At 43.8% G+C, this 24,234-nt stretch overlaps 1 protein-coding gene across 4 annotated transcripts in view; it reads right to left on the bottom strand.

The window, feature by feature from the left end:
* ARHGAP26 (Rho GTPase activating protein 26) overlaps positions 1-24,234 on the bottom strand; it is a 644,209-nt gene that overhangs the window by 439,487 nt on the left and 180,488 nt on the right. For all 4 annotated transcript variants that reach the window (XM_040344603.1, XM_040344602.1, XM_040344605.1 and 1 more), the window contains exons 9-10: positions 15,749-15,849; positions 10,726-10,820 (exon numbers count right to left, since the gene is read on the bottom strand). In XM_040344603.1, coding sequence (XP_040200537.1) covers positions 10,726-10,820; positions 15,749-15,849 — 196 coding nt within the window. The remainder of the gene's footprint in view (positions 1-10,725; positions 10,821-15,748; positions 15,850-24,234) is intronic.

Raw genomic sequence — 24,234 nt, forward strand, 5'->3', positions numbered from 1 at the left:
TCAGCGGGCATCAGCAGACAGTGTCTGCTCTGCTAATGCAGAGCAGACACCGACACAGCTTGCTGTTCTCTATGGGGAGGTCAGATGGAAACAGATCGCATGTCTATTTACATTCGAGCCGATCTGCTAGATGGATGGGGAATGGGATCCCCATCCGTCTGTTTTTAGCAAACTGGATCGGATCGGATGCAGGCGGGTGCAAACGTACGAATGTCCATTTACATCCGCCTCTCCATAAAAGTACAATGGGTGGTCTGATTGGGTCTGCCTGAAAAACGGACAGGTGGACCCGATTGGTCCATTTGTGTGAAAGGGGCCTAAGGCCTTGTTCACACAGGGCATACAAAGCGTACACCACTGCAAGGCCGTATTTGCCTGTACAGCGATGCACAGGTGTTCCATGCATCTCTGTGCAGGCAGTCCCACTGATGTCATTTGGGATGTAGCAGCTGCGCAAACAGAGCCGTTGCTCCCAATCTGACATCCATGTGCACCCACTTCCCTGCCAGCATCATTTAACCCTTTCCCTGCCAGTGTCATTTACACAATAATCAGTGCATTTTTATAGCTCCGATTGCTGTATAAATGACAGTGTCAAAAGCAGGGGTTGACAAATTTGCTTGGAATCTAGGAGCCAGCTAAAAAAGTTAGGAGCCAGAATAAAACACACCCAGTCACGATGAGCTTGCGCGCAGAAGCGAACACATACATGAGCAGCGCCCGCATATGTAAACGGTGTTCAAACCACACATGTGAGGTATCGCCGCGATTGGTAGAGCCCTTCTCTGTAACTCAAAACATGCAACCTGTAGATTTTTTTAAACGTCGCCTATGAAGATTTTAAAGGGTAAAAGTTTGTCGGCATTCCACGAGCGGACGCAATTTTGAAGCGTGACATGTTGGGTATGAATTTACTCGGCGTAACATTATCTTTCATAATATTAAAAAAAATGGGGATAACTTTACTGTTGTCTTATTTTTTAATTAAAAAAAGTGTAATTTTTTCCCAAAAAAGTGCGCTTGTAAGACCGCTGCGCTAATACGGCGTGACAGAAAGTATTGCAATGATCGCCATTTTATTCTCTAGGGTGTTAGGATAAAAAATATATATAATGTTTGGGGGTTCTAATTAGAGGGAAGAATATTGCATTGAAAAATAGTGAAAAATTACATTAGAATTGCTGTTTAACTTGTAATGCTTAACTTGTAACGGCCACCACCAGATGGCGCCAGCTCACAAAAAAAAACGCAGATCACCGCAATTACTAATAAAAAAATAATAATAATAATAATGATGCCATAAATCGAACCCCCATTTTTTAGACTCTAACTTTTGCGCAAACAAATCAATATTGTGATTTTTTAACCAAAACTATGTAGAAGAATACATATCGGCCTAAACAGAGGAAAAAAATGTTTTCTTTAATATATATATATATATATATATATATATATACACAATTATAGAAAAAAATAAAAAATATTGCTTTTTTTTCAAAATTGACCCTCTTATTTATAGCGCAAAAGATAAAAAACGCAGAGGTTACCAAATACCACCAAAAGAAAGCTCTATTTGTGGGAAAAAAAAGGATGTCAATTTTGTTTGGGTGCAACGTCACACAACCGTGCAATTGTCAGTTAAAGTGACAGTGCCGTATCGCAAAAAGTGCTCTGGTCAGGAAGGGGGTAAATTCTTCTGGGGCTGAATGGGTTAATGTATTTTTTGTGAAAATGGTGATTTGATAAACATTTATGCAATTATTGTGGGGCCCAAAAAAAATTGTAGCATTTGTTTTATTCTACATGTGCTTTCACAAAATGTATGGTTTTGCAGGTCTTTTCAAATTCTAAAAGCTGTAAAGGGAAAAATGGTAACCTCTTGTTTTTATTTACAGTTTTGTGTACCTTGTATTTAATAATTCAATACAGCTTTCACTTTTATATTTAGTAGGAATTTAGCAGGAATTTTGTAAATTTTGCACGTATGAAACCACTATTAAGCGATCCGTTGTCATCCGATCTCCAATAGAGGAGCGAGCACAGTGAGTGGAGACGGACCTGTCATCCGCCTGCTCAGTGGGAATCAGCGTATCGACCCCACGCTAAGCAAGCAAAATCTGCATAACTGACAAGCCTGTGTGAAAGGAACTTTAGACAAATGTTTACGTATGTCCCATGTTTCACTATTTTTTAAAAGGGCATGGATGGGCAGCGTTGTATCCCCTCATTCGCCACTCACTGCTGCTCCGCTATAGTAGGGTCCGGCAGGTGTGCAGGACGAGGATGGATGACGTCACAGGCAAGCTATCTGTCCTCGTTCTGCACACCACCAGTGTTTCAGGTCTCGTTCCGAGTTCCTCTCCACCGCATGGATGACGTCACAGGCAAGCTATCTGTCCTCGTTCTGCACACCACCAGTGTTTCAGGTCTTGTTCCGAGTTCCTCTCCACCGCAGCCAACCCCTACTACAGTGCAGCAGCAGTGAGCGGCAAACCAGAGGATACAACGCTGCCCATCCGGGGATAGGACCGTCAGCTGAAGATACCACCTTCTTCCACTCCCGAATGTGGAACCGATCACGAGACTGCTTTTTACCTTTCAAATGTGAGTTGTTAAGCTTTAGTGCGATTAAAAACTTGTTATACTTCTGCACCCAGAGGCGTCACTACCTTTGTTATAATTTAAAAGCTGCCTGACCTGAGACATAAGTGGCTATTTGATATCCCAGATATGGATGATGAGAACTGGAGGGATATTTGGGATGCTCCATTTAAACATTTTGTATCACTCAGAGATCATCTTATACAACTCAAGGGTACATACATTGGCTTAACTCCACCATCCCTTCCACATGCTGGTGCTGTGAAAGGGTCAAGTGACTTTAAAAAAAAAAAAAAAAACATCAAAAAGGAAAAAACACATCTACAAAGGCTATTGATTTCAATACAAAATTGTATCTATTGGACATGCATGTAGAAATCAACCATGGCAAAAAGGGAAACCCCTTCCCCATACATACCCTTTCTCCCTTGGCCCCCCCACACGCCCCACCCCACTCCGATCTCCCCAGATCCTGACCCCCAAAATCGCTGCCACCCTTCTAGCTCCCAGTCCAGTGAATATGCTCCCCCTTCTCATGGTAACAGGTCCAGCTGCATCAGTTATCTGTGTGAAGTGATCTGTAGACTGAATGCCCAGGTAAAGCCCCAGTCAGTTGGAGGGGCAAAACGCATAGGGCGAGAGGTACACCTGTGTCCCTTCAAAGTCCAGAGGTTGCTTCCATTCCCAGCCGTGTTGATCACCTGCCGGCATCAGTGAATCCATGTGGGTACGCTCTAGAAAAGGGTTTAAGTTATCCACACAATGCTATACAGTTGTCAGAGTCTGCAGGGAAGCCATTACTTTGGAAGAAATACAGCGATCAGCATCTAAAAGCAGCCTTCTCTTAGAATGTGGAGATTTACAGTGATCGTAGGAAGTTGTGAGCGGACAATTGTTTATTTTTTTTATAGACGAACATGGTTTATTGTTGGACAGAAATGTATCCAAGTTTTTGAGATTGACATCAACCCATTTTTTTGCACTTTGCTGGCCAATAATAGTGTTGGGACAAGCAGACTTTCACAGTCAATTACAGACAAGAAATGTCTCTTAGAACCTACAATTTCTGGAATCCAACCATTGCAATCTGCACTAATTTTATATGCAGTGCATTTACTAGGGGGGACATACACATGCATATAGCCATCCAATCTCGATCTTTCCTGAGCACCCCCTCTAAGAGCAATCAGCTGTTCAGTGGTCACAAAGCACAAGCAGCTGCATACCAGGCTGGACCAAGCAGGAGGGAGGAAAAGCACATTGAGAGATACAAGCTCTTTGGAATCACAGGCAAGCATTGTATGCCGACAAGTTTTGATTGCAACTCTGTAGTCATTTATGTCAATATGTTGTTTTCATTTCCAACAATCCATGTGTGCACACTACTGGGAAGTTCATACACATGCAGATGGTTGGTTATAGATCTCTTATTAGCACCATCTCCCTGTGACGGTCAATCAGCTGCTGAGTGTTACCCGACATCAGTGTTCAGCAAGCTGGACCAAAAGACAGTCAATGGAAGCATGTATGAGAACTAAATTTATGCGATTACCATTCAGCATGGTATGACAGATCTTTATACCATGAGGACACACCAACCCATGTATGTACATTTTGGATGACAACTCAATACTATTGTTTACTGCGACAGACACTCATCACCCCAATTAACAAGTCTACAACCCTGCCAATACCGCCATTGGTATATACCGCTGTAGTCCATTTACAACTCCCATTTGTTGGTGGTTCACATTGACATTGGTTTGAGTGGGTTGGACACAAGTTTACTTGCAGATGGTCGATCCAAGCAAATAAGCAGGCAGACTTACCTTCATTACAAACATTTAGCCATTCAGTCTACAGATCACATCACACAGATAACTGATACAACTGGACCAGTTACCATCAGAAGGGGGAACATATTCACTGGAGTGGAAAATAGAGGAATGGCAGTGATTTTGGGGGCCAGGATCTAGGGATATCAGAGTGGGGTGGGTTGAGTTGGGTGGGGGGGCCAGGGGGGAAGGGTATGTGTGAGGAAGGGGTTTCCCATCTTTGTCATGGTTGTTTTTTACATGTATGTATGATAGCCTTTGTAGGTGTGTTTTTTCTTTAGCATGTAAATATTGGAAGCACCTCCCCTCATCCATAGGGTATAGGCACCTTTTTATCACAACACTCCCAGGATCCATACAATTGTGGGGGGTTTTCTTTCACATCTTTGATCATGCCCAGTTATACAGCCATTCTGGGTGTCTGTGCTTAATGTCATTAGCAAGGTTGCACCGAACCCCTTCTCTGAAAATCTGCTTGCTGGGCTTGGCTGGGGGCCTCTCGAGCACTAATGCTGGCAGGATGCAAATTGTACTCCTATATTTTTTTTTTATGCCAATTGTAGAGGTGGATGGAAAAAAATCTTGGCCCTTACAATTGTGTATTGGAAACAACTAGTACATTTCCAGCTACCACTTTAAAAAAAAAAAAAACACGTATGCAAATAGGGGTTGCTTCTGGAAGTTTGACAAAATCTGGGCCAAGTGGCTGAAAGATGACACTACTGCATAGTCCTTGCATATAACGGAGATTGGTTAAAGGATGGGAAAGAGTACGATTATCCGCTCCTTGATCCACATTTATGTTCCTTATTTGGTACTCTGTTATTTTTTTTCTTATTTCCCTATTTTGATTGAGCATTTTGTTTGTGAGAACACCAGTGGTACAGGATGGCCTGCACCTGCTAGGTCACCTGGTCCTGTTTACCATTATCATTGAAAGTGAAAGTAAAAGAAAATCCAGAATGTTGGGTTGTCCCCAGAAAAGTAATAGGCCTCGTACACACGACAGAGTTTCTCGGCAGAATTCAGCGAGAAACTCGGTCAGAGCCGGATTCTGCCGAGAAACTCTGTCGTCTGTACACTTTTGGCCCGATGGAGCCGCCGAGGAACTCGTCGAGAAAATAGAGAACATGTTCTCTATTTTCTCGTCGTTCTATGGGAGAAGGTGGCCCGCCGAGCTCCTCGGCGGCTTCATCCCTGAACTCGCCGAGGAACTCGATGTGTTTGGCACGTCGAGTTCCTCGGCCGTGTGTACGAGGCCATAGAGGGGAAATCTTTCAATGAGAATTCTAGTTCTGGTGAGTTGGGGGTCCCCAAGGAATTCCCTCTCGCTTCCTGTTTGGTTATCGGACATGATGTGAAGGGAAATCTCTACAATGGGACAAAAAATGGTGAAAAAAAAAACCTCCATTTTCTCCAAAATGAAAAAAAGTTTTGCCCATAGTTCTACTTTAAGTTTAATGTACAGATTTCTCCCCAGGGTGCTCATCTTGTTCAAAATGCAGACATACATTTTTTTCTGCATTAGGGTTAGGTTAATTTTAGTGATTACCATTTTTTGGGGCATATGACATGCACCCAAACAAGGAAGTTTCAGGAAGAAAACTTTCCACAGCCCCTTTTACATTCCAAAGCCCCCTGTACATTACACAGACCAAAGCCCCCCCCCCCCCCTGCACAATACATTACACAACCTCCCCCCCCCCCCGGCCAGTACACAGTCCCTAGCACTCCCAGGAGACCCCCCCCCCCCATTTTCCTGAGACAGCACTGCCAGCGTACTCTAAAGTTAAAAAAATAATAATCACTGCCAGTCCCTGCTCATAGATTCTTCCTACACTGTGTAACAGTCATTGTAAACCAAAGCAAATGCCTCATTAGCTGCATTAATTCTGGCTGGTCACATGATCGCTCTCCTCTGATGTTTTATGTGACTGCCCTCTAAAGCTACACTCGGGGAGGAGGCGAGCGGACGGAAAAGAATGGGGAGATTGAGATATTTGCAGGCTTCAATTTACTATGACACTTACATAGGCTACAAAAGATATATGTGAAGGGACTGGCAGTGATTTTTTTTTATCTTTAGAGTATGCCGGCAGGCTGTCCCAGGGCCTGGAGAGGCGGGGCAGATGGCATGATACCCCCCCCCACCCAATGCCAGCCCCCCATTGGTAAAACAAACAAAAAATATGTTTGTCGTCTGTTTTCAGGGGAAAAAAAAGTTGTGTGTTATAGGCCAATAAGTATGGTAATCACTCTAAGTTTACAAAGTAGAGTATACATTATAAGGCTGCATTCACACCTGAGCGTTTTGTCGCCTGAAGCATGAAGCTCCAAAACGCTAGAGGGGAAAAAATACATTATTCTCAATGGAGATGGTTCCCATCTCCACTCCAAAATGCCTGACGCCGAACGCCTGAAGCTCAAACAAGTTCTGGACCCTTTTTTGTCGCTCGAATTGAGCGTATTTGGGCGTTTTTCTGTTTTTAACATTGGTGACCCTAGACCTGTTCAAAATCGCTGTAAAAAATGCCGCGACAGTACCAAGGCAAAGAGGTTAAAACTGCAATGGGCCTGGCAGAAAATATCAGAAGGGATGGAAAAAAAATGGGAGAAAACAAAACATCAAAGTCATGTGCAAGTGGCAGAGAAGAACCAAATGAATATTTAAGAGTTTCTATAGGCCAGTTCCCGATGAGCTCCACATAATTCAGCAGACTTCAGGTCACTTTGATCTCTGGAAGGTCACTATAAAGTCCATCTGAAGCACTACCTGATCAATCTGTAACCACTCTGAGTTGTGGCAGATCATGTGACCGAATTGGCTGAAAATAGGTAAGAAAACAGACTTACTGGTTAGTCAGAATAGGTATTAGGGGGGGGGTGGGGGTGAGCATTTTTAAAGTGGTTCTAAAGACTGAAGTTTTTTTATCTTCATGCATTCTATGGTAAAAAAAAAAAAAACTTCAGTATGTAACTTCCCCCGCAGCCTCCCCTAATACTTACCTGAGCGCGATTGAGATCCAATGATGTGCACGAGAACAGCTGCTCTCCTGGGTCTCTGCCTCCTCATTGGCTGAGAGACAACAGCAGGAGCCGTCGGCTCCTACTGCTGTCAATCAGAGCCTGTAAGGAGGGAGCTGGGGGTGGGTCCAAGACCTGTTGTGTGTGCCTTATGGACACACACGAGTGCCCCCATAGCAAGGAGCTTAAAATGGGGGTACTCAGAGAATAGGAGAAGAGCAGGATTGGGGATGATCTGTGCAAAATCATTGCATAGAACAGGTGAGTATAACATTTTAATTATTGTTATAATTTTACCTTTAATACCACTTTAAAATTAGTTTAGGTAAAACCCAGAATTCCACTCTTATAAAATACATTAAAACTTGTATTATTTTGATGGAAGGTCACTGCTTCTCTAGACTCCCAAGTAGCATAGAGTAGTTATAGTAAAAGCATACTTGTCTTTTTGAAAAGGGAATTAGTAAGGTCCAGGGACAAGCAGCTGAGCTGCATCTTTGCAGAGGAAGCAATGATCTATAACTAATGCAAACAGCCTTCAATTACTGCTGTCTATAAAGGTACATTTTCTGAATAAAACTGTGTAGAATGGCATTGATTTATGGGTGCATGACTATCCAATTTGTCAGCTCTTCTTTTCTCCGTTTTGTCACCTCTGAATCTCAGCTTATGAATGAACTGGCTATTGTATTATTAGAAATAAGTATCTGCTAAGTGTGCCCTGGAGCTGAAAGCAACAGGTCACATAGAAAAAAATGAAGGTAGGATTGAACACAATGGTTCACCTCTCTTACATCTTTAGTTTTCCAGTGACATGGCTGCTGACAATAGCACTTACCAGGAAGACATCAGAAAATGTAACTTCTTTTGTAACAGACTGCTACCATCAGACATTCTGCAAATTGCTGGGAGGGTATGAACTGAAAAAGTATACTATCATCTTACAAGAAAATATTGTGGTACAAGGTTAGTCTTGCATTTACTGAAAAAATATCATGTGTCAGTCAGTGTCTGTTGAACAACATCCCAAATCAACAAGTATAAAACAAAATAAAACACCCCAAAATCTAGATTCCCTAATTCCCCATTAAATTAATTACATAATTATGATGAACCACATGGTAACAATACCATGGGAATTTCACAGAACTGCAAAGTTTATAATTTTAACTATATATATATATATATATATATATATATATATATATATATATATATATATATATATATATATATAATTATTTTTTATTTTAGATTTTGTTTTTTGAGTAGTTGTGCGAGCGTATTGTACTGCAATGATTATGGAAGGCAAGCCCTTACAGTAGAGTACGAGGTCCACCAGGTTTTCCATACCCCGAGTATAAAAGGTGAACAACGCAAAACCTTGTGATAGATAAGAACCAAGGGAAGTGGCACTAGCTAGTCAGACCTGTCTAATGCATATTAATTCAGACGCCAAGGTGAGTGCATTTCCAACAGTTCATGTAGAGGAGTGTTCATATCTAATCACTTCATGATAACCATAACTCTTACAGGAGTGAATTTCCCTTCCTAGGAGGTAGATTTCATGACAGTTCCTGTTGTCTCCCTCTGTTTGTAAGTAGGAGTCATATGTAAGTCAGATTTTTCTAACTCGGGGACTACCTATGGTAGGCTAACTGAGCATAGAATAACCATAGCCCTTTCCAGCGCTCCTTATAGTATAGACCAGTCATAGGAAGGGGCAGTGACTTTTGTTTGTTGTATTTATGTCATTGTGGTCAGGCAGCACACTGGCACCTTTGCTTCCATGTGCTGAGTGTGCAGTGTGCTCCTGCCCCTTTAATGAGGGCTGGGCTACCTCCAGGCACCTGCCCCTTATCTATCCATCAGCAGTCATGTGCTCCTACTGAGGAGACTTAAAATGCAATGTTATAGTTAGGACTACAGTACACAGAGCGCCTTGACGGGGCCTGCAGCTTACACATGCATTTGCAAATGCGTGCAACTAAACCTCTGTTTTTAAATGTACACAGTTAGACAGGTGAATTTTGGTTGGTTGCTGATTGGTCGGTAAGTTTGAGCCTGGATATTCTATGTTTTTGTATGTATATGCGCCCTTTCCAGCGCTCCTTATTGTATAGATCAGTCATAGGTAGGGGCAGTGACTTTTGTTTGTTGCATGTAGGCTAACTGAGGCTTGAAGTGCAGCAACATATCTATTCATATTATAAATGTTTTCACTGGGTAGGGGCAGCCGAGATATTTATAAATGTGTGTTTAGGGTAGAGAATCCATTAGCCCTACTATGGCTACGGGTGGTACAGCCACCTATAACTTTAAGCCCCACACCCTCCCACTCTCTGTGTGTGATCACTGGAAAAAGAAAAAAAAAATGCCTAGTTTTACTTACCTTTACCTGTGACCAGGGCAGGACTTAGGGTGTGGGGGCCCCTGGGCTTGAGTGTTGAAGGGGCATATATATATTATATATATATATATATATATATTTATATATATATTATATATATATATATATATATATATATATATATATATATATATATATATATATATATTCCCACACACGCTGCATACAAGCACTAAATCTAGGGTCATCAATCATGGCTAGTTCAGATGAACAATTTTGGGTACTGAAGTCTGTTGCTGTTTCACAGTCAAACGAAAAAATAACATTTAATATTCATGCACTTTTTTTGCAGGTAAACAAAATATGCTTTTTATTAAAAAAAAAAATATTTTTACTTAGGAGCTTGTAGAGTAGTGCACCCAAGATCAGCAGATCGCGGGTGCAAAGTCAGGCTCCTGCAGATGTCAGTACAGCTGTCTGTTCGTACCTCTTGTACAGGCAGTTACTGAGGTGAGGGAAGATCAATGAACTATGAGAGCGCTCACCAGTGCCTTTGCAGTTCAATGAGAACTACAAGCTGTCATTCATTTACAGAACCCCGAATGAATGACGCAGCTGTGTGGGCGGAGGTATTACTATAGGTGAAATTAACTTTGTGGGTTTGATAAACTGGGTATCTATTTACCAGGTGGGTAATATATTGGGTTTGTGAACGTGAGTGTATTTTGTATAGACAATATGCATTTGATAAACAGTCGTGCTAATTTTCCTTGGTTTCTGCTTTCAGAAAATGTATATCTGAGAGGTTTTACCACTCTTCAGACCCAAAATGTGTGATTGAACATGTATACGACAGCCAAACTGTGATACCCTTAAAAATATTGTAATTATTCTAGACCTAATATACCTACTTACCGATCAACACCTTCAACATCAAAGCAAAACCTCTTCTCTATGGAATCTGTTTTTCGCCGTATACAGGACTTCAAGTGAACAACTTCTTCTTCCCCCTACAAATACCACAGTCATTTTACTGGTGGAAAATGTATCACACATAAGAGGAATTTATCATTATTAAAACTTTTGCTAGCACACTGGCCAGACAGCAAAGCAGAGTCACTGACATCCCAAAATATATGAATGGACAGAGAAGGAGTAGCAGCACATGGATGAGGTTCCCCTTGCTCAATCTGCTCTCTCATCCTGCCAATATGTTCCCCGTCAACGAATGCATAAGGAGCAGAGCCTGATTGCCATGGTTCCGAACTTTCACCATGTTTCTCATTTATATTTTCATAAATAAAACTGAACCAACACTTTGAGCAGCAGAATACAGACTCTAATAAGTGAAAGAACAAATTTAATTGAGAAAATTATCAGGGACATAAATAACAGCTGGCTCATTTAACTGAGAAACATTTTTAATTTTGGTGTAAAACATCTGGGCTCATTTAATATAACAGAGCAAACATCAGTGATGCTGTGCAAAATGCAAAAACCTAATTAACCAAAACATCTTTTCTTCGCTGAAACCGATGAGAAAAGTGACAGATAATTACAGACTGGCTGCTACACTTTACTGCACATGGCAGGTTAGTCTTTTGTTTTTAAGTGAGAACAACAGATTTACAGAAATTTTCCACTAACAAGAAAGTGATCTACTTTAGATCCAATATGGCAGGAGACTGCCTAACCACCAATCATTTACTCACTGGGAGCCATTTAGCATTTAAAGTCATGGCTGTGCATGAAAAACAATAAAAAATAAAAAAAAAGGTTAATTATTTTCATGTGCTGCAGAAGAATCTGAGATAGTTGTGCAAACGCCAAGGCATCGGCGGGAGCAGTGGAGGCGGGCCAAGGCATCAGTGGGAGCAGGGGAGGCGGGTCAAGGCGTCAGCGTGTGCAGGCATCAGCATGCAAGGGAGCCATCCAAAGGCATTAGTGTGCACGGGGGCCAGGAGAAGGCATCTATTTGCCTCAAGAAACAAGAAAGTGATCTACTTTAGATCCAATATTGCAGGTGACTGCCCAACCACCAATCATTCACTCACTGGGAGCTATTAAGCATTTAACCACTTAAGGACCGCCTAACGCCGATATACGTCGACAGAATGGCACGGCTGTGCACAATCACGTACCTGTACGTGATTGTTGAATGCCCAGCCGTGGGTCGCGGGCCTGCGACCCAGTCCGAAGCTCCGCGGCCGCGGGACCCGATCGCCGCCGGAGTCCCGTGATCGGCCCCCGGAGCTGAAGAACGGGGAGAGGTGTGTGTAAACACACCTTCCCTCGTCTTCGTTGTGGCGCTGTCATTGATCGTCTGTTCCCTGATATAGGGAAAGGCGATCAATGACGTCACACGTCCAGCCCCAGTTAGAAACACACATGAGGTCACACTTAACCCCTTCAGCGCCCCCTAGTGGTTAACTCCCAAACTGCAATTGTAATTTTCACAGTAAACAATGCATTTTTATAGCATTTTTTGCTGTGAAAATGACAAAGGTCCCAAAAATGTGTCAAAATTGTCCGATGTGTCCGCCATAATGTCGCAGTCACGAAAAAAAAACGCTGATCGCCGCCATTAGTAGTAAAAAAAATAAAAAAAAATGCAATAAAACTATCCCCTATTTTGTAAACGCTATAAATTTTGCGCAAACCAATCGATAAACGCTTATTGCGATTTTTTTTACCAAAAATAGGTAGAAGAATACGTATCGGCCTAAACTGAGGAAAAAATATATATATTTTTGTTTATTGCGCAAAAAATAAAAACAGCAGAGGTGATCAAATACCACCAAAAGAAAGCTCTATTTGTGTGAAAAAAAGGATGCCAATTTTGTTTGGGAGCCACGTCGCACGACCGCGCAATTGTCAGTTAAAGCGACGCAGTGCCGAATTGCAAAAAGGGGCCTGGTCCTTTACCTGCATTTTGGTCCGGCTCTTAAGTGGTTAAAGTCATGGCTGTGTATGAAAAACAATACAAAAAAAAAAAAGTTAATTTATTATTTTCTGGTGCTGCTGAAGAATAGTTGTGCAAACTCCGTAAACAGTGGACCATAACTAGAAGGAAGGCTCTCAGGCAGTATTTGCAGTAAAGAGGCAAGGGTAAAATATGTGTGCAGGGGAGGTGGGCCAAGGGGTTGGTGTATGCAGGGGAGACGGGCCAAGGGGTTGATGTGTGCAGGGGAGGCGGACCAAGGGGTTGGTGTGTGCAGGGGAGGCGGGCCAAGGGGTTGGTGTGTGCAGGGGAGGCGGGCCAAGGCACCAGCGGGTGCAGGGGAGTCAGTTCAAGGCGTGGCGGGTGCAGAGGAGGCGGTCCAAGTCAAGGGCGGGTGCAGGGGAGGCGGGCCAAGGCGTGGGCGGGTGCAGGAGAGGCGGTCCAAGGTGTAGGCGGGGGAGGTGGGCCAAGGCGTGGGCGGGTGCGTGGGAGGTGGGCCAGAGCGTGGGCAGGTGCGGGGGGGAGGCAGGCCAAAGCGTGGGCAGGTGCGGGGGAGAAAAGTCAAGGCATCGATGCATGCAGACATCAGCGTGCAAGAGAGCCAACCAAAGGCATTCGTGTGCACGGGAGCCAGAAAAGGTATCCATCTGCACGAGAGCTGGGACAAGGGGGTCACTATACAGGGGAGCCAAAATAAATCAGTATGTAGAAGAGCCGAGAACAGAGGTCAATGTGATGAGGAGCCAGGAGAAGGCATTAGTGTTCATAAGAGTTAAAAGCAGGAGTCAGTGTGTAGGGGATGCAGGAGCAGGGTTTAGTGCACTGGGAAGCTGAGAGCAGTGGTCACTGTGCTGGGGGCCCACAATCAGGGGATCTGGGAGCAGCGGTCAGAACGCACAGAAGCTGGAGTTAGAACACAGTAGCTGTGCTTGTTTCAGTTATTGATTCTTTAATCAAGTATTAATACTATAGTATAAGCAGAAAACACCTTTAAAATGGGAGAACATTAGCCAATTGCTGAGTAAAGAATGTGGCAGTTATTAATAGCTTATAAAAATGTATACAGAATAGTATTACAATATAAGTGATCAGCCACCATTTTTTTCTCATTTTCTTTTTGCGTTTTTATAGTTACTTTAGCCAATGTTGTCAGAACTATTTCTAAATGTTTACAGTGCAGACAAAAATAGAAATGTAAATCTAGGCTACAGAGGCAAAGTCTAACTTCACCCTCCATGGCATGTGTATCAAGTCTTTTGGAAAGGTGTTTTCCTTGGAGTTTAAGCCAAGGGTAATCTGCCTCTGGAGCTTACTTTGAATTCCCTTGTGCAACTCCCTAGGAAGGCCAGCTTATAACCAAGGGACTGAATTAGCTCTCTATTTGGAAGAAAGGAACATTTCACTGGTTGTGGCTCTGCATTGGTGGTTTGGGTTCTAATCCATCTGAGGCCTGATCATTCTATGTACTATGCAGAGTCATTTCTCAAGTTGAAGATTTTACTAAATATGTCACCCTAGCATACCCTTTTTTCTGCCCATAGAAGTGGTATTTTAATAGTTCAGGTTTAAATTGAAGGAAGGCATAAAACATCTTTCTTTCCTGAAGAAGTGGACTAAAACTGTCTAAGTTTAAAATGGGATGCGTCCCACCATTGACCAGGGGTATGCTGTGTATTGAGATCTGTGGTTACACACATTGTAAGAATTAGGGGCCAGATCCACAGCCAGCCGCTGTAACTTATCTTTTCCCAATTAAGTTACACTGCCGGAAAATTTCTACCTAAGTGCCCGATCCACAAAGCACTTACCTAGAAATTTTCGGGTGTGAAACTTAAATTCCGCCGGCGCAAGGCGTTCCTATTCAAATGGGGGCGAGTCCCATTTAAATTAGGCGCGCTCCCGCGCCGGACGTACTGCGCATGCTCGTGACGTAATTTTCCCGACGGGCATAGCGCGGTTTTACGTTACGCTGAGTTTTGTGAATCGCGCCGGGTAAAAAAAGTTGCGTCGGGGGAAAAAAAGGATACGGCGAAAAAAAAAAAAAAAAAAAAAAAAATAACAGCGTCGCGGGTAAGAAGGGTCTACTTTTACAAGGTGTAAACAGTTTACACTTTGTAAAAGCAGCCCTAAAGTTACGCAGGCAAACTAATACTTACGGAGAAAAAACGAAGCAGAAAAGCTTCGTAGATCTCCGTAAGTGCTAATTTGCATACCCGAGGCGGCATTTCGACTCAAAATGCCCCCAGCGGCGGCCGCGGTACTGCATCCTAAGATCCGACAGTGTAAGTCCCTTACACATGTCGGATCTTCTGTCTACCTCTTGGAAACTGATTCTGTGGATCAGTTCCAAAGATAGAAACAGGGATACGACGGCATATCAGTAGATACGCCGGCGTATCCCTTTTGAGGATCTGGCCCTAGGTATTGAAGTGGATCAGTAGGTGGACCCAAATACTCTCTTGGGATAATGGTACAAAAGTGTAAGGCCTCGTACACAAGATAGGTTAACCAGAGGACAACGGTCTGCAGGTTAACCTATGAAGCTGAAAAAAAAAAACGATCGTGTCAGAACGCGGTGACGTAAAACACAACGACGTGCTGAAAAAAACGAAGTTCAATTCTTCCAAGCATGCGTCGACTTGATTCTGAGCATGCGCGGGTTTTTAACCGATGCTTTTGCATACTAACAATCGGTTTTGACCAATCCATAGGTTACATTTTAAAGCAAGTTCTCATTTCTCAGTTCTCACTCATTGTCCTCTGGCTCTCCTATCGTGTGTACGAGGCCTAAGGCATAACATTAGGAGCGGTGTCTAAATATAGTTTACAGTGACCGACTGGCTGCAAAGAACCTTTTAAAATTAAAATGCTACATTGTTAATTATTACATGGAAGTATTTTTTTTGTTTTGTACCTCTAAAATCTGATTATACTTTGAGGCAAAATTGGCAAATGTAGCAAAAAAATAAAAATAAATAAAAAAATAAAAAAACATACCACTTTTCCCCCTGTCTTCTGATCAAATGGAATCATAGTGAGCAGTCTTGTTTCCCGTTGATAAGTGCAGTAATGTTTAACCCAGGATGTCCCAAAGTGCCCTGCAAAATAAGGACAAAATATTAGTGTCTGCATACTGATTATTCAATATCTTAGGATCTACTTTGTTTTCTTCAAACAAGGCATGCCTAAAGGCTATTTCACAATTCTTCATTTATTTATTTTTTTAAACCCAGACTCCTGAACTAAAACAAACAGCCAGCTCAGGAGGAGCTACTGTACCAACTATGCAATGTTAGTACAGTGATCTCCCCTGCTGAGCTATTGTGTTCTGACAGTGGGACGGGACGGTCCTCCTGTCAGCGTTCTCAGCCTTCGGCTGAGAAAGCTGATCGGATGGCAATTGGCAGACTTTTTTCAGTCATGCACCCTTTACTTACCGTATATACCAGAATAAAAGCCAACCCGAAAATAAGCCGAGGCACCCAATTTTACCACAAAAAAATTGGAAAACGTATTGACTCGAGTATAAGCTGAGAGTGTCCATCTGCATGCCTCACTGTGCCTGTGCCTCACTGTGCCCGTGCCTAGACTGACGTTTAGGGAGTCTATGGAAGGGGTGCCCAGCTTTGAAAAATCGGTGCTCCCCGGCCGTATGTCCCCCAGACAACAAACTTTGCACACTTGCTGAGGAGAAATAGGGCTACACGTTTTGGGTCCAGGGGGATCTACGACCGGCCGGTACCAGGTCCCCAAAATCACCGGAGAAATAACCCTTTAACATGGGAGTCTATGAAAGGGGTGCCCGGATTTTATATAAAAAAAAAAAAAAAAAAACGGTGCTCCCCGGTCGTAGGTCCCCCGGACAACAAACTTTGCACACTTGTAGAGGAAGTCAAGGGGACCTACGGCTGGCCGGTACCGGGTCCCCAATGTCCGGGAGATCAGGCGCAAAAAGGTGACTCAAGTATAAGCCAAGTAGGGGGCATTTTCAGCACAAAAAAAATGTGCTGAAAAACTTGGCGTATATACGGTAATAGTCTTTTATAAATACAGGTTTAGTAACATCACTGGAAAAGTACACAAACATGATTGAACTTGCATCACAAGTACTTTATAAACAGATGAGTTCAAAGCATTTGACCGTAAAAAAAGAACGTCTTTTAGTTTTAATTTACACTTTTTCCAAACTCTGCCCAACTTCAGGTTTTTGGAGACGGATTATTATTGTGGTTATATTCAAGCATATAAAGTTTTGTGGCGCAAATTTTTCTGATGTTTTGAAAGCTCTCTATTTCTCCCAGACTGTTCTACATCTGGCCTCTCCTCCCTGTTCTCCTCGCCCCAGAAATTCAATTTCTGCTATATAGTCTACTCGTTGTATCCACTCTTTAATGGATGGCCTCTTTGGGATCATTTAATTTAGTGTTATTGCAGTCACCGCTGTGTGTTGTAGTTTGCACGCTGTACACCCTATTGTGTATCAGTACATTTGGTACCATTACATTGCATGACACTTGCACTGTCACTTCGTACTACATCATTATTTGGCAGCTAGCCTTGGCTGCACTGTAGCACGTTTACTTTGATGTTATTCACTTGTTATGGCATATTATTATCATTTTTACTGTGATTGCGATTATTAGTCAGACCTTATCTTTCCATATATTAGGATCTGCCATATTTCCTTTGCACATTATCCCACTCCCCATTCACAGCGCAGCACTACCCCCCTATTCTCTATTTGCTCCTGGTTTGATACACCATACAGTGCAGCAGCTGTACCCCTCCCCTTTTCCCCATTCCCCCACTCTTGTGGTAAGCGCGGTAATACTCACTCCATCACTCATCTGGGGATACCTGAAATGTAAGGAAGCACTCCGCTGGGGACACCTGAGATGTAAGGAGGCACTCCGCTGGGGACACCTGAGATGTAAGGAGGCACTCCGCTGGGGACACCTGAGATGTAAGGAGGCACTCCGCTGGGGACACCTGAGATGTAAGGAGGCACTCCGCTGGGGACACCTGAGATGTAAGGAGGCACTCCGCTGGGGACACCTGAGATGTAAGGAGGCACTCCGCTGGGGACACCTGAGATGTAAGGAGGCACTCCGCTGGGGACACCTGAGATGTAAGGAGGAACTCCGCTGGGGACACCTGAGATGTAAGGAGGCACTCCGCTGGGGACACCTGAAATGTAAGGAAGCACTCCGCTGGGGACACCTGAGATGTAAGGAGGCACTCCGCTGGGGACACCTGAGATGTAAGGAGGCACTCCGCTGGGGACACCTGAGATGTAAGGAGGCACTCCGCTGGGGACACCTGAGATGTAAGAAGGCACTCCACTGGGGACACCTGAAATGTAAGGAGGCACTCCGCTGGGGACACCTGAGATGTAAGGAAGCACTCCGCTGGGGACACCTGAGATGTAAGGAGGCACTCCGCTGGGGACACCTGAGATGTAAGGAGGCACTCCGCTGGGGACACCTGAGATGTAAGGAGGCACTCCGCTGGGGACACCTGAGATGTAAGGAGGCACTCCGCTGGGGACACCTGAGATGTAAGGAGGCACTCCGCTGGGGACACCTGAGATGTAAGGAGGCACTCCGCTGGGGACACCCGAGATGTAAGGAGGCACTCCGCTGGGGACACCCGAGATGTAAGGAGGCACTCCGCTGGGGACACCTAAATTGTAAGGAGGCACTCTGCTGGGGACACCTGAAATGTAAGGAGGCACTCCACTGGGGACACCTGAAATGTAAGGAGGCACTCCGCTGGGGACACCTGAAATGTAAGGAGGCACTCCGCTGGGGACACCTGAGATGTAAGGAAGCACTCCGCTGGCTGGGGACAGTGACATCAGAGCTCCCACTGATTCTGCATTATGGTGAGTTAAATAATTTAATTTTATATTACAATGTAATATAAATAATGCGCTTCAATCATCCTGACACCATAACAACCATGGTGCCGAGATGATTGAGGCGTCAACACCAGGTGTTTGGAGTATCTTTATCTGCTGATCGTTAAGCTTTCTGGAATACAAAGATTTCTATTGTGGTGTAGAATCTAGGCCTGCTGTCCCTCCATCCCTCTTTTTTTACTTCCTCTCTCTCTCTTCCTTTGTTTCTCCCTCCATTCCTCGTTCATCTCAGACTCTAACCACACCCTTTGAGTCACGCCCCTTTAAGCCACGCCCAATAGTATGCTTAAACCACGCCCATTGTTCACGGGTCAGGGCCCCTTAGCAGAATTCTGCTTAGGGCCCCAGGGAGGTCAGGATCGGCACTGTTTACTCGTTCTCTCAGGGGTCAAATGCCAGCGTACCATAAATGTATAATTTGCTTCGATTGTGGTGATGTCAGAGGCTAAATTGAACACTGCACCTATCATTTATGAGTCCTCTAGCTTTTTACCAATGTCGTGTCCCCATTTTTCTACACATGTCAGTCTTCCCTGCGTGTCCAAGTCCGTTAATATTTCGTATAGCAACGCTATTCCGTGTTTTTGTGGTTTTTCAATGGAACATAGCTTTTCTATTGGGTTTAATATTTTATCATCTCTAATCGGCTGTGGTAAAGTGCTTTAACTGAAAATACTACCATTCGCTAAAATGTTGAACCCCTTCTAGTGCTTGTAAATCATATCTTGGCCTTATTTTACCTTGTGTGACAATATCGCCTAATTTTTTAACACCCAATTGCTTTCCCATCCGTGTCTTATTACCTGGTGGAAACAAATTTGTGCCTGCTAATGGGATTAATGGGGAGTTATATTCCCATTTTTCCTGCCTATATAATGTGTCCCATATTTTAAATACATTCTTCGTTATACTGTGCGTGTCCGTGCCCATTTTTCTAACTTTAGGTGGTATCCAAACATTCTTTTGTGTCATACTTATTGTGTCTTCCATCTGTACCCACTTCTTTTTAGTATATGTATTTGTCCATTCTGCTAACCTTGCTAATATTACAGCGTAATAGTATCTCTTTATATCTCTTTATATCTGGGAGCGCCAAACGACTTAAATAAATACATTTTGAGATTAAAGTTTTAATTATCTTAAAAAAGCTTTGTGGAATTCTTATAGGAAGCATTTGGAATTTATAAAATTATTTTCGGTAATATCCTTTTGAATTCATTAATGCTGCCTATCCAGGAGATCGGTTTCCTTGCTAAATTTTTCATATCTTGTTTTATTTCATTAACTAAGGGAATATAGTTGGCCAGATATAGTTTTTCTACTCTGGGAGTAATCTTTATTCCTAAATATGTTAAGGTTTGTTTTTCCCCAAGTAAATGGAAATTCCTTCTGTAGATCTTTTTCTTCTTTTATATCTATAACTAGATTCAAGATTACCGTTTTTATAGAGTTTATTTTAAAGTTGGAGAGTTCCCCGTATTTTTTTTTTTATTTCTTTCATTACATTGGGAAGAGAGAGTCTAGGTTTGGTCACATATAGGAGTATGTCGTCTGCGTACACCGCCACCTTATGCTCATCTTCCCCCACTCTCACCCCCTCTATATCTGGATTATTTCGAATTTTAGCCAATAATGGTTCCAGCGATATATAGATTTATTTTATTATGATGACGTTTTTTTTTTTTTTTTTTTTTTTACAAGATTTTTTTTATTATTATTATTACTACAAATGGAACAACAAGGACTGTATATGTTAATACCTATACATTAGAACATGTAACCATCCGCTTTCCCTCATAATTAATTTATAAGCTTCCTGACAATATACATTTTCAGTTATTGACAATGCTGATCCAGAAGCATATATTGTAGGGCTTCGGAAATTAACGATTAATTCCTTGATTAATCGTTAATTTTTTTGATCGATTAAAATTCTTTTGATCGGTACTAGTGGTGCAACAGATTGTAAATGATCCGTGATCCGAACGGGTCACCATATGCGAATCGGCACACCACGTGATCCGCGGAGCTCCGCTGCTGCCTCGGCCATAGGAAAGGCCGCAGCTTCGGCCTAGCTCCTGGAGCGGCGGCCATCTTGGCCTACCCGGCGGCGGGCTAGGTGAGCCTAGAGCGGCGCGCTGACGTCATCACCTGGCCTCAACTGCGCGTGTTCATCCGGCTTCTCTGGTAAGAATAATCAAGCACTAATCTTCCTATACAGTGGGGGAGATGTCTGTGGATACTACAGTGGGGGAGATGTCTGTGGATACTACAGTGGGGGAGATGTCTGTGGATACTACAGTGGGGGAGATGTCTGTGGATACTACAGTGGGGGAGATGTCTGTGGATACTACAGTGGGGGAGATGTCTGGATACTACAGTGGGGGAGATGTCTGTGGATACTACAGTGGGGGAGATGTCTGTGGATACTACAGTGGGGGAGATGTCTGTGGCTACTACAGTGGGGGAGATGTCTGTGGCTACTACAGTGGGGGAGATGTCTGTGGCTACTACAGTGGGGGAGATGTCTGTGGCTACTACAGTGGGGGAGATGTCTGTGGCTACTACAGTGGGGGAGATGTCTGTGGCTACTACAGTGGGGGAGATGTCTGTGGCTACTACAGTGGGGGAGATGTCTGTGGCTACTACAGTGGGGGAGATGTCTGTGGCTACTACAGTGGGGGGAGATGTCTGTGGCTACTACAGTGGGGGGAGATGTCTGTGGCTACTACAGTGGGGGGAGATGTCTGTGGCTACTACAGTGGGGGGAGATGTCTGTGGCTACTACAGTGGGGGGAGATGTCTGTGGCTACTACAGTGGGGGGAGATGTCTGTGGCTATTACAGTGGGGGGAGATGTCTGTGGCTATTACAGTGGGGGGAGATGTCTGTGGCTATTACAGTGGGGGGAGATGTCTGTGGCTATTACAGTGGGGGGAGATGTCTGTGGCTATTACAGTGGGGGAGATGTCTGTGGCTACTACAGTGGGGGAGATGTCTGTGGCTACTACAGTGGGGGAGATGTCTGTGGCTACTACAGTGGGGGGAGATGTCTGTGGCTACTACAGTGGGGGGAGATGTCTGTGGCTACTACAGTGGGGGGAGATGTCTGTGGCTACTACAGTGGGGGGAGATGTCTGTGGCCATTACAGTGGGGGGAGATGTCTGTGGCTACTACAGTGGGGGGAGATGTCTGTGGCTACTACAGTGGGGGGAGATGTCTGTGGCTACTACAGTGGGGGGAGATGTCTGTGGCTACTACAGTGGGGGGAGATGTCTGTGGCCACTACAGTGGGGGGAGATGTCTGTGGCCATTACAGTGGGGGGAGATGTCTGTGGCCACTACAGTGGGGGGAGATGTCTGTGGCCATTACAGTGGGGGGAGATGTCTGTGGCTATTACAGTGGGGGGAGATGTCTGTGGCTATTACAGTGGGGGGAGATGTCTGTGGCTATTACAGTGGGGGGAGATGTCTGTGGCTATTACAGTGGGGGGAGATGTCTGTGGCTATTACAGTGGGGGGAGATGTCTGTGGCTATTACAGTGGGGGGAGATGTCTGTGGCTATTACAGTGGGGGGAGATGTCTGTGGCTATTACAGTGGGGGGAGATGTCTGTGGCTATTACAGTGGGGGGAGATGTCTGTGGCTATTACAGTGGGGGGAGATGTCTGTGGCTATTACAGTGGGGGGAGATGTCTGTGGCTATTACAGTGGGGGGAGATGTCTGTGGCTATTACAGTGGGGGGAGATGTCTGTGGCTATTACAGTGGGGGGAGATGTCTGTGGATATTACAGTGGGGGGAGATGTCTGTGGATATTACAGTGGGGGGAGATGTCTGTGGATATTACAGTGGGGGGAGATGTCTGTGGATATTACAGTGGGGGGAGATGTCTGTGGCTATTACAGTGGGGGGAGATGTCTGTGGATATTACAGTGGGGGGAGATGTCTGTGGATATTACAGTGGGGGGAGATGTCTGTGGATATTACAGTGGGGGGAGATGTCTGTGGATATTACAGTGGGGGGAGATGTCTGTGGATATTACAGTGGGGGGAGATGTCTGTGGATATTACAGTGGGGGGAGATGTCTGTGGATATTACAGTGGGGGGAGATGTCTGTGGATATTACAGTGGGGGGAGATGTCTGTGGATATTACAGTGGGGGGAGATGTCTGTGGATATTACAGTGGGGGGAGATGTCTGTGGATATTACAGTGGGGGGAGATGTCTGTGGATATTACAGTGGGGGGAGATGTCTGTGGATATTACAGTGGGGGGAGATGTCTGTGGATATTACAGTGGGGGGAGATGTCTGTGGATATTACAGTGGGGGGAGATGTCTGTGGATATTACAGTGGGGGGAGATGTCTGTGGATATTACAGTGGGGGGAGATGTCTGTAGATATTACAGTGGGGGGAGATGTCTGTGGATATTACAGTGGGGACTATATATGGTGGTAATCCGAAAAATGTATGTGCGTTATAATTAATCGAAAATAGTCGAGTAACAGCCCTAATATATTGCTCTTGGAAAAGCTTGATGAATGTTCTCCTGATTTTCAGGTGTGAGGTTATCTATAAATAAAGGGATTATGTATTTTTGGGACTTGTGAGGCAGTGGTTTGTAACACTTCCTTACTTGATGCTATTGGTGAAGAAACACTTTGTGACGATCCAAAAGCAGCAGTCTCATTTTCTGGAATGAGAACTCCGGAGGGAAAAGTTACTTGTACTTTTCATTATGGTCCTTATCATTTACTTTCATAAAGTATTTTTTAATGTCTTTAGGGCACCTCTTGCATGCAAGGTTGTGTTTTGTCACCCTTATAGCATTTGGAAAATATTTATTCTCACAATATTTGCAAATTGAAACTTTGCTCTGTGGAAATCTTTTCAAAACTCTAGATGTTGGTCTCACCATTTTACTGAGAGGTGAAAAAGAAAATCCAATTTACTGATCAGACTATGGGTAAACATTCTGTGATGGTAGTGAACATTAATAAGAACCACTTAAAGTTATAAAGATAAACTAATTTGTCAGACAAATTGAACCTTTTACCTGTCAATTAAGGCCTAAGAGGAGGGCAGAAACTATCATCTACTGCAGGGATCGACAAATCCCGGGCGCCAGGTCGCCATGGCGACTAGAAATAGTGTCCTGGCGACTTGGTTTGGAAGGTGGGCAAAAAAAAAAAAAAAAAATTATTATTTTTTTTTTGTGAGCTGGTGCCATCTGGTGGTGAGCCGTTGGTATTATAAGTTCTTACCACCAGATGTGAGCTGGCGCCATCTGGTGGTGAGCCGTTGGTATTACAAGTTATTACCACCAGATGTGAGCTGGTGCCATCTGGTGGTGAGCCGTTGGTATTACAAGTTATTACCACCAGATGTGAGCTGGCGCCATCTGGTGGTGGCCGTTGGTATTACAAGTTAAGCATTACAAGTTAAACAGCAATTCTAATGTAATTTTTCACTATTTTCAATGCCATCTTCTTCCCTCTAATTAGAACCCCCAAACATTATATATATTTTTTATCCTAACACCCTAGAGAATAAAATAGCG

This window comes from Rana temporaria, chromosome 3, assembly GCF_905171775.1.
Source record: "Rana temporaria chromosome 3, aRanTem1.1, whole genome shotgun sequence".
Taxonomy (NCBI): domain Eukaryota; kingdom Metazoa; phylum Chordata; class Amphibia; order Anura; family Ranidae; genus Rana; species Rana temporaria.